Source organism: Colias eurytheme, chromosome 23 (genome assembly GCF_061535395.1).
Source record: "Colias eurytheme isolate Ceu_HAF_F1 chromosome 23, ilColEury1 Martin Lab GWU primary, whole genome shotgun sequence".
NCBI lineage: Eukaryota > Metazoa > Arthropoda > Insecta > Lepidoptera > Pieridae > Colias > Colias eurytheme.
Genome location: NC_143002.1, coordinates 76,416 through 88,417, shown reverse-complemented (window position 1 = coordinate 88,417; position 12,002 = coordinate 76,416). Strand labels below are relative to the sequence as shown.

At 33.1% G+C, this 12,002-nt stretch overlaps 1 protein-coding gene across 1 annotated transcript; it reads right to left on the bottom strand.

Annotated features, from left to right (window-relative positions):
- Window positions 1-1,474: 1,474 nt before the first annotated feature.
- On the bottom strand, window positions 1,475-7,736 carry LOC149898066 (octopamine receptor beta-2R-like). Its single transcript, XM_090115476.1, has 3 exons — window positions 6,878-7,736; window positions 2,532-2,643; window positions 1,475-1,691 (listed from the first exon to the last, which is right to left on the bottom strand). The coding sequence occupies exons 1-3, from the start codon at window positions 7,719-7,721 to the stop codon at window positions 1,475-1,477; spliced, it is 1,173 nt and encodes a 390-aa protein (XP_089971602.1). The 5' UTR covers window positions 7,722-7,736.
- Window positions 7,737-12,002: the final 4,266 nt, after the last annotated feature.

The window sequence follows — 12,002 nt, the reverse complement described above, 5'->3', positions numbered from 1 at the left end:
GATGCTAAAAATGTAAAGATACACTCGTATTTTTCCTCAACATTTACGACAAGTTATGCTTATCATATTTTTGCGGAAAATTTCATATAAAAATTCTTACGGTCGCGTCTTACGCAAGTTACATGATGTTAACAATACTGTTTTACAAACAAAATAACTCTACGTATTTATTTTAAATAAAACTAATTTGTCTAATACTTGATCCTTCTTTTAAGTATGTTTGTCTTCTATGGTATGAGATTTTCGTAGTCAATAATAATACTTTTACTTTGAAATGTAATAAACGTTTAATGACTTATTTCCTTTCACCTTTGTAATAAAATAATATCTTTTAGCCTTTCCGGTGTGATCCAATTGAAGCAGGTTAGAGGTCTAACAGGAAGTATGGCCTTGAAGAAGCCTTAGATTTTACTACTTTTTCTAGAAGAAAATAGAATTAGAAACTACATCTTTAGTATCTATAACTTATGAGGATTATTCGTTATCTCGTACAAATAATCCACATAAGCCGTACTAATTGCTTCAATATTAATGTAATAACTACATTTATGGGATCAAACTATTATCCTATCATATTAACCCGTTTAGATTAAATTTTAATACAACAGATTTATACTCGCTCCATTTATTAATTTTTAATTAGATCTTTTATCTAACCACGCTTTCTAATTATCAAATAGATTAATACTTTATTTAAAACGAAAGAATAGAAGAATAATAAATAAATAATAAACCTTACTATATACTACCTTATATCTTAGTGTAAGTTATTGCATTTACATTTGAGCAACTACTGTTCACTAAAATTACGCACAAGCAAATAATACTTCCCAAAATCAAATTTCACAACTCTCAAAAAAGTAATTCATTGCAAAACTATCCGATACTAAACGGCTGAAACGATTTTCACAAAACTCGATCGTCAAGGCCAATATTGGGATTGGCCTTAAAGAAAATAAACTTTAGGATAACGTAATATTCCGGTCTAGAGTAGTAATCGTAATTTGTAGCCGAATTAAAATAGAAGTTGGTTTATAACCGTATCTTTAGGTACAGTAATAAATAAAAATGTAACGAATTATCCTTTCCCACGAGAAACCCCAGACTATATATTATGTTCCCAATGTTAAAATAATTCAGAAGGTCGTTTCAGCCATAAAATAAAACCACTGGTCGATCAGCCACCTAAAATGAACACATAGCCTCCTATCATTTACACTAAATAAAATTGTCAAATTAATTCTATATAATACACAAGAACAATAAAACGTAGAAATAAAATTGATATGATCAACAAACGTTTCGATTATAATAATTAAATAAATTACATCTTTCCATATCTTATATAACTTGTAGACTAGGAAACCTTAACGCTTACATGAAAAATGAAAATCACAGTCCTTTACTTAATATAGTACGAAGCTTAACCAAAGATCATAATGGTGTTAAAAGTGTGCGACTAAAAATCGCAGGATCAGACGAAGTGCGCGTTACTCGTGTCTTTCCAACAATGAAAGCAGCAGGGCAAGGCGCACATGAGGGTGTTCTTGAAGGCGTCTCGGAAGTCGCGGTTGAAGTAGGCGTAGATGAGTGGGTTCAGAGCGGAGTTGAAGTAGCCGATCCAAAACAGGACGCCGACGACCACGTCCGGCGTGTCGCACGGCTCGCCGCACACGTTTGTTGTCACGTACCTGTACAGAGTGGCTTTGAGAATCACTTTAGAGTGTCATTGTGAAGAGAACGTTATACCTAATTTTTAAACATAAACGTCTATATTTTATCAAAAACAATGTTACTGTCTTTTATAATTCACTTTATGAATTATATCGCAACAATATTAAAATTAATTATCGTTACTACACATAACAATAGCTAACATCTTAATATAAATTTATATAATTAATCATGTGTGTTCGACGTGTTTCAGAACAACACGTGTTAAAATTGATTAATTAACCGCGCTTTTCTTATTAGAGAAGTTGCGAGAAACAAAGTCTTGAAACTGAAAGAAACCTTATAATCTAGTAGCGAGCAGAACTTTATAAGAAATATCTAATTAGCTCTCTGCTAACTTTTCGGATGGTATCTTGAATTAAACAACTGCGCAACTTCTTAACTACAATGGTGTCTGAACACAATTGTTGAATTATTCATTATGTTAGTTATTACAACTTACAACAGTAATATAAGACTTATATTTGGAAAAGAAAAGTTTGTCACAATATGTGTATATTTTATCAGATGAACGAAAATTAACACTACACAGTACACACTTATATAATTAGGTACGTATGTATGTAACAAGTAGAGTTAGTATGTATTTTAAAAATCTAATTACATGCACTGCGAAATGTATATATGCAACATAATAGTTTTATATTTATGAGACAATCGATAAATATAACATACGTTTCCAACCTATCTTGAATTTTAATTAAAAGTATTTTTTATTAAATATTTGAAGAATTTTCAGTCCCAATATCCTTTACTTTTACCTTTTACATTTACCTACCTTTTACAATAATACATACCACAGAAAGAACGGCAGCCAGCACAACAGAAACGCGCCGACAATGATGCCCAGTGTGCGCGCCGCTTTATGCTCCGCGCGCCACGACTTGCCCGCCGCGCGCAAACTTGCACCTAACAACATGCAATATATAATATTTACTACAGCTAGTGAAAAATGTTGTAAAAAAAATTAAAACATGAATTGTTCGATTTGTCCGATTAAAGTGGGTCAAAATAGAGTCTAAAGGACTCGGTTACATAAAAATATACCTACAGGTAAAGCTAATAATTAATTATAAGCGTGTCAAAAATAATATATCCATAATCTGATCGAAGTGTGTTAAACATCTATACGTATATTGACGATATAATAGCGCTTCTAAATGGCGAGTTGAATAATTTAACGAGTTTGTTTGATTTGAACTTTATTCTTTATAAATATACAATCAACCTTTCAGTAATAAACTTAGGACGTGTCTATAATGTGAATTGGACAGCATAAAACATATTTCTTTGTAATTATCCAAAATAGCTTCAGCTGTATATAAAAGAGATAGAAAGAAGACACGCAAGAATTATCTCTATTAAAAAATGCTTTTTATCGCAAATCAGCTAAAAATAACTTAGATTTCCATCTGTATTTTATCACTAAGTACAAAGTAAGCCAGAAGTTGTTCGGCCACAGCGTGAGGATATCATTATTCATGGAGCCACTTATTCTCGTTCAAGAGCTCAGAGTTGCTAGTTCCACGATTTACTTAAAGTTAGCGAACGCTTGTCTTTGGAATACTTGCGGCAGTGCGCGGGAGCGAAGCGAAGGCGATAGCGGTAGCGATAAGAGGGAAAGAATATAGTGGACCAAGCTTGATATTATTCCAATTTGTCATACTTTTATATAGGTACTTTATTTAATTAAACTTAAATTGTAAAATTGACCAGGATTTGTATAGAGAAAAGAGTATCTATAAAGTTAGTTCGCGGATTTTTGTAGAAAATACATATTATTATGATAAAATATAGGTATTAGATAATCTGTAAATTATGATGATTCAAAAGCAAAATTTTACATGTGTGAATAAGTGGATGAGAGATGAAGAGACGAGGACTTAAACGGTAAAGTATTATGGAAATAGACATAATGTTATTATTTATTTTCCTCTTCGCATACATTTTGACGATGGGATAAAGCAATTTGTGAGCATCGGGAATTACGCTTTCTTTAAAATAAACATGAAGATGTTGTAATAAGGCACAAATATATTCTGTGTTCAATATTATGTAGGTACAAATGCTTTCATAATTCTCTAGATACTTACAATTTTATCATTTGTTAATCTCTAATTTGTTAAATGTTTTAAGTGAAATAAATGATTATTTATTATTTATTTATTTATTTACATTTACGACATTCCCCAAACAGCAATGAAATACAACAGGAAACTGAGCTCATTATACAAAAATAACGTACATATTGCACAAATTCACAAACATTGTTCCCACAATTCACACATTCCAATTTTGTGGTGCAGTTTTCAATATTTTCCTCTGCCATTATAATATGACTCGTTCGCGAGAATTGAGTCCGTGACTCGAATACGACTTGAATAACTTTGCGGGTATTCGCATCAGCTCGGGTTGCGTGCTTGTATTTTCATGAATTTTAAACTTTGCATCTGATCAATATACGTTTGGAACTTGTAATCTTTATCATTGGTTTATTTGGAAGCATGTTCGCTTGAAAGAGCAACTATGGAGTTTCTTGCCGGTTCTTCTCCGTAGATACTGCTATGCTTTCCGAATCGGTGGTAAATGTTTAAAATATGTAATGACGTTTCTTTTGAAACGAGAAGAAGTCTAATTGAACAAATAAATGTTTGAGTTTGAAGAAAGAAGATCCTGGGGGGTTTACGATGTAGTCATGTTATTTCCAGTGTGGGAAAGGGATGGCGCTAGACAATCTACATAGCGCTGTAATTTTTTCAGACTGGAAATAATACTGCTTTAAGACATCATTCTACGGGGGCAGATTCTAAACTCGGGTAAAAATTAGTGAACTTGCATAGATATAAGTATGAATTTATCACAATGTATTATAATCTAAGCAATTGGCTAGTTTCCATAGAGATAGAGCGTCGTGGTCGAAACTTCGGAGAACTTTTTAGTATTATGTAAATCTTCTACTTATACTTAGAGCATCATATTTTATACAAATTTAACAGAAACACCAGTCTGTCTACATGTCATACATACAACTACGACATACGTCACTACTTGACTATCTTGGATCAGAATTTAAACTTGAAAACATCAAACAATTTTTAAGATATTTTATAACATGAAGTCAATTATTTCACATCATGAGACAATATTATTAACATTATGTATTTTATTGTTAAGTTCTAGAGCTATAGTAAAAACATGGAAAAGAAGATTGTTCATAGATATGTTTTAATATGAATTCACGAAAATGATATTCAAATTCAGTGGAACTATACATTGTTATTAAAATTACATATTCTTACTTTAAATCAGTCGTTCGCTTACAAAACCACAATTGCTATGCTTGTTTATCAATATCAATTTGTGTCAATTTCTATTATCTTTGGTTTAGTGGTTACCCTAAAATGCTATAAGCTGGGTTGATCCCTGTATTTGTTACTCTGTTACAGGTCTATAGACGGATGACATCAATTTTAAGCTCTAGGCTCTAGCTATTATTAAACAATCTTATTTATTTCTTTGCCGTGGTCATTTGAAAATTCGCTCTTTATATTTACACCTTTATTATCAACTAAACGAACTACTCTAAAGTCTTCAATTAATGATTCGTGTGTAGGTACAAGTATAAACATAGAGTGTATTTATTTACATAATCCCCTTACAAAAGTTTAAATGTTGGGTTCGTTTTATTGAATACGTAATGTTTTCAATTTCGGCATTCGACGTTTCACGCGTTTTGTTTGTAAATGAGGTCGGGTTGAATTAAATCGATTTGTATTTGTTAAAACTTTTTACATTATTGTTCGATATAAAGTTTTCTAATACAACAAACATAAATTTATATTAAACTTAAATGATATGAATGAACTTGAATACTGAACTTTAAATAAATATTTTCTAAATCAGGAAGTTAGGTTAATTATTGCTAGGACAAATTTATTTTTATGGTATCTAACAATAGATGCTAGTGTAGCTTAAACATAGTAAAAATAGAACGTTTCCAATTATCCTATTATGATAAATACTAATAGCATGATATAAATGAAATAGAATTCTATTTTAACAAGCAAATCATCGAATACTCGAACGCTATTGTGAGCGAACACAATAAGCGCTACAAAAATGTCCACACAATTCGTTTTTCATCGAAACAGTTCCATTTACAGATTATACCATTTATTTAAAACATTCAAAAGAGATCGTTATTCAGATTCGCCTGTATTAAAGGAATGAATGCGCCATGTTTCAGCTTACAAATTGGCTTCAAAAAGATGTGAAAAAGATAAGCGATTAATTAACTGTTTTTTAACGAGATGAAAACGTGTGTTCTGTGTGTATGGAAAGGTGAACATTTGTACACAACGTTCGGCTTTGTGTCACTGCGACGTTTCTCGGATTTTTTGAATGAAGCGAAATATTTGAATGCTGTAAAAGATGTGCTTCACAGAAACTTGTCGAAAACGACACGATATTTATTTCTTTGAGTTACTGACTATTTTGTGTTTAGGGTCTCTGGTTCTTTTACAAATCGTACAAAATTCTCTCGATTTCGACCTAGTATTTCATAGTGTGTCACCTTCAATTTCTTATCCTTTGAGGAGCGATATTTCAAGCGAAAAACAATGCCAAAGTCACCTTGCCTGTAAGTAAATTTACTAAAGAATGTACAGACAGCTCCGTAAATATCAATAAGTATCAAACTTTCGGCAGATAATGTACGGCGCAGATAAAAGGGAGGATAAGTACGCAAATATATTATAATCTAAGAGACAACGGCCCATTGGGTACACAGTCGGGCAGAATATTGTAATAATGTAACATCGGTATTAATTTATTCCACATTTTATGCCTTGGAAATGCGCAGGAAAACTAATTCAATCATTTACGATTCAATACATCCACTTTCATATGAGTAGGCAAATGTTATTATAAATTTTGCGTTGATATAAATTACTGAACTTATAATTTAATTTAATTAAACATATACAAATAAATTATACTTATTTATTAGTAAAAATAAATAATTTTGCGTTGTGGAAATCTAACTAAAATATACTCTTTCACAAAAATAATTTTACAAGTCTACCAAATGATATTTCTCTATTATTAATGTAGTAAGTAGTAAGTAATTCTATGTTATATTTACCTTGTGAGTTTAACTCAGTAGCCGCCTTCGCCAAGTCTTTGGTGGCAGCAGTAGACGCGCAGCTCGGCCGCCAATTCCCCGGCGGCAGCCCGCTGGACGAGCGCTTGTGCGAGCCGCCCGAACAGTACCCCGAGCTCGCCGTATCACAGCTCACGTTCACCGACTTCCTCGGACTCGCCTCCTTGCTCGGACATATATCACTGAGCGCTAAAACAACCTCGTTCCCTAACTCGTTCTCCTCTGGCCCAACTTCGGTAAATGTACTGTAATTTGGACTTATATCTGAAGGCCTTCTATCTGGATGTAAGTAGTGCGAATGGTGCGCTGCGTGCGATGTGTGCTTCAAGTGAACAGAATTGAGCAGAATATTCGATGATGTTCTTGTTAACGCTTCCCTCTGCCGTATCGCTTCTCTGAATATCTTACAGTACATCGATATCATCACTAGACTCGGTATCCAAAACGACACGCTCGAAGAAATTATAGCGTAAACCATGTTTGCTTTGAAGATACATACGTCCGGGTGGGCTTTTCTGTACTGCCGGTGCTGCTCGGTCGTGTACCAGCCCATGAATATTGGCACGAAACTGATGAAAGCTGGCCACAACCACACATTCGCGAGCATAAAACAGACCGTCCTGTGTGTCATAGTGACCGGATACTCCAACGGGCGCACGATAGCGTAATATCTGTCTACTGAAATGCAGCACAAGTGGAGGATGGACGCGCTGGAGAAGTAGACATCGAGCGAGTTGAATATATCACAGACAAGCGGGCCGAAGAGCCACGTATCTGTTAATTCGGAGCTAGCATTGAAGGTCATAGCGCAAAGCGCGACAAGCATGTCAGCTACCGCCAGACTGACGACGTAGTAGTTGGTGAGCACGCGCAGCTTCCTGTGGCGGTGCACGGAGATGATGACGAGCGCGTTGCCGAGCAGCGCGCCGAGGATGATGGTGACGAAGACGAGCCCCTTGAGGATGAGGATGAGCGTGTGGACGTGGTCGGGCGCGGCGGGCGGCAGCGTGGAGTGCAGGGCCAGCCCCGGCTCCGTGCCGCGCCCTCGCGCCTCTACCTCGCCCCGCAGCAAGCCATCTGACCATAAACATAGACATTAATACACATGAATAGAGATAATAGGGATTGTCTTACGTTATACATATTTTTGGTGCAGTAGAAGATCGTTTTACTTATGAGATATGATGAATATAATATTAATATAATAATATTAACCATGTTGCAAATTGAAATTAATAATACATATAATAATAATTGCTAATAGATACGTAACGATACGATAGTATTATCAAATACCTAAACTAAAATTCGGAAACTAATTAATTTAAAAACCATTTATCTCCTGCATCAGTTATATGTATATTATATACATTTACACCAATCACATCTTCATGCACGGTAAACATAACCATTACATAACATCAGGTAAATAACATACACATCACGCTCGAACACACATCAACACAAGCCCATACATATACCTTTAGAATCAATCACGAACCGCAAAGTGATCACTCTGTATGAGGCCTCTTATCAGTTCGCTATCAATGGATATTCAAAGGCCTTAGTCTTTACTTAGTCGAACGGACTATAGATTAGTTTTGGCCTTTAGTCACTGTGAATATGTATATAGGATGTAGATTTGGCTTATCGACCCTTGGCTTGGTACCCTTTGGATAAACTAACCCTTTTTACTGTGTTCATCATATTATAGTAGAATTCAACATATTACTACTACTACTTCAAACATTACTAGCATTCGCGCTGGTGGAAAGCTAGTAATGTAATACAAATAAAATTAAATAAATCACACTCTATCCTAAGGCTCTCATATCTTAATCAATATCTTCTCATCTCTCATTTAGCCATAAAATACTTTCATGAATAAAAGAAGTAAGTATAGAATTGAAAGTGCATTATTTTCTAGAAACGTTAAATAAAATATAAAGTTTTAATATAAAAAGGCTTTACAATTTACTGTGTTTCTAATTAAAGTCGCATATAAGCACGCATTATATTACAGACTCAACCAACACACATGAGGTAAGGGAGATAACTCAGCTTTTCTGTAATACTGCGCTTTCACTTCCAAGAATAATTAGAAATAGCTTACAAAACTCAACATAATATATATATCTATATTATGGTTTTACAGGCATATTTTTTTAATCAAGCATAAATAATACAATAACACATAAAATCGTTATTTATTGACCTATATACTATTATTTATTAGCTCGATTTCACGTAGATTGTAGAGCACTAATTTTAAACGCTTTTCAGTATGATATGGAATTTTACGAATTTTATAATTATTATAAAATAATTAGAGTAATTATAATACTGCTAGTCATTAATAATGGTAACTTATCGTGCATACAATAAGCAATTGATAGATAATGTTAAAAAATTCACGAATATTAAATCCGTGTATGACGCTTATATTTATTTAATATTAAATCTACCAGTTTATTGAGCTCATTATAAAATATATAAATTTATAATCAACTTTATGCCAAGCATAATTTATTCAATCATTACCATTAATAACATTTTCGGGGTTTATTTTAAATGTTAAAAATATGTTATGGCGATTCAAAAGTGCTTCTAGAAGAAGCCTAACTGAATAAATATAAATGTTTGAGTTTGAATGTTATTTTTTGCCTACATTCTTACAAATACATATACCTAAATAATTTATATTAAAATTTAGGCTAGCAATTAAATCAGAATCTAGGTTTTAGTTTGTGTCGCCATGCAAATTGCAGGTGTCTTTGAAGTAAATTATAAACTAACGCTTGGTGTTTGTAAATAATTTTTTTATGTTTTAATAATCCAGGATACTTGATATCAAAAAGGCAAATCCACAGGCGAATTCACCAGTCTCTATAAATTTGCTAAGTGGTTTGGTTTTAAAAATATTGTTTCTAATAAAGGTATACGTAAACGTATAGGTATGTTGCGGCCGCGGATTTACTTCTGTAATATAACAAATTTAGAGCATAATAAGCTCCTCCTTCACGCTTAATCGTGAAAGAGTAACAAATTCATATAGAGTTTCTCATTAATAACGTGTATAAAGTTTCTAGAAAGCTTGTAAAAAAACTATCACGACGATATTTTTATAAGGAAAAAAACTTATTTCATACGATAATATTTGCTTCAATTAAGATTCTATTTGTCGACTAGAACTTGGCAATCGTGCAAATTCGTTCCGAGTGTGAGCACAAAGTTTGCGAACAAACATACAGTTTGCTAGAACTGTCTCTTTGAGGAAATAGCGATTATTCGGAGCGTGTGTTTGTGAAGCTATTTATTTAATCATGTTTGTGTTATTGGAATCACCGGGAATGGCGTTGAAAAGAAATTATTTTAGAATGCTCTAGTTATCTAGTAAGTATTGATGGAGGATAAACGTTACCGTGTATCACAGCCCTGAGTCAAATTTTTGTATAATTCATATCAACTCTTAGATGAAAATATTTAAGTATAGCGATATATTACCATCCATTACCATCGTTTAGAAATGTCACTTTTACCGAGAAGAATCAGTAAGAAACTCGATAGTTTCTTCTTTTACTTGGTAACTAGGTATTTCTTTTGATTGGTGATTGCGTTTCTTGTAGATACGAGTACTACGTATAGGTAGAGTAAAATAGACACAAACTCATTTATATCATTTCCGGATGATGATGACATTTCTTTGCGAAAGTATTGATAGGCATTTGCCTGCCAAAAATCAAATCAAAAGATTTGATTTGAACCATTTATTTATATGATTGATGACTTGTCGTAAGACTTGTCATAATAGAAGCTGATTCAAGCCAATAGATCTTTTCAAATTCGGTTACTTTAAATATCTTTCCAAATTTTTTTTATTTAAAATGTAAAAAATAGTGGGAGTATGTACTGTGTGTGTATGCGTGCATATACCTACTACATAAAATCCTTAATGATGTACGGGCTGTAGGCAATGGCTAATATAACCTTCTAGAACAAATTTTATTATTGTACATCAATAAACATTAGCACAATACAACGATAAAAGCAACAAAGGCTAGTCCATAATACCTTTTGTGTGGAAATTGTATTTAAATGAAATAAATGGAGGATCATCAGCTGTAGCTCACGTAATTATTTAAAGGGAGTTGTAATTTGTTCTCAATCGAGGTAATTAAACATTTGATCCGATTTGTGCTGTAAGGGTTCTCCTTTGTTTGTATTTGTATAGATATAATGTTAGTTTCATTGCTTCATAATGTTTACACGGTTTGTTGTGTTCAATTTAAGTAAATGTTTTATTTTGTTTAGATGTTATTACAGTATTTATTAACTCAATTATTGATGTTAATCATACCTAGGTAAAGTTATTATACCTGAGTAAAGTATTTTTCTTTTATAAGAGGTTCAGCAGTGTATAAAGTAAATCTGAAACCCGACTTAAATATCTATTAAGCCCCAAAAGCCAAGTGTATCAAACTTCGCCACGGATAGCATCACGTATCTGCGAGGTCCCCATTCCCGCACGATCCTGTCTCCTGACATTACATTAATATTTATCGAGACCCTTTCTTTGTCAACTCATACCAAATTCCACTTAATATGACGATGAAGTCAAGTTTTGTGTGAATACGTATTTACTAAACTTCGTACTTCACGTGTTGTTCACTTTATAATTGTACAAACGAAATAGAATAAAAACTCTAAATGATTTATATACAAGAGACAATCTCTAGTAGGCAACTTGGTAGGAGCATTGCATTGTACAAGTACATTGTACAGTTCAAAAGATTCGTATTTTATACCCAATAAATTGTACGAATAAACGATATTAGCTACGTACAACATTTTTTTAATTCCTTATAAACAAAATAACAAGTAAACAGCTTAATAACAATAAAGGTGTATATGCCATCTCATTGGTACCTAATCTGTGCTCGTAGCGGCAGCAACTCGTAAGTTTAGTTGTATTGTAGCATCGATTTCTGTCCAGTCTGTCCGCTCGTAATGAGAACAAATGACTTCCAAACAACATTGATACATGCTGTTGGTAGTAAACATTGAATTGTAGAAACATACGTCGATTGAACTCACATCTTTAGTACAG

What these genes read in the sequence shown, in the direction of transcription:
- LOC149898066 (XM_090115476.1), bottom strand. Translation starts at nt 7,721, where the DNA reads ATGCTTGTCGCGCTTTGCGCTATGACCTTCAATGCTAGCTCCGAATTA. An exon ending in TACTGAGTTAAACTCACAAG is followed by an intron (nt 2,644 to 6,877) that starts GTAAATATAACA and finishes GCATGTTGTTAG; the next exon opens with GTGCAAGTTTGCGCGCGGCG. An exon ending in TGGCTGCCGTTCTTTCTGTG is followed by an intron (nt 1,692 to 2,531) that starts GTATGTATTATT and finishes CACTCTGTACAG; the next exon opens with GTACGTGACAACAAACGTGT.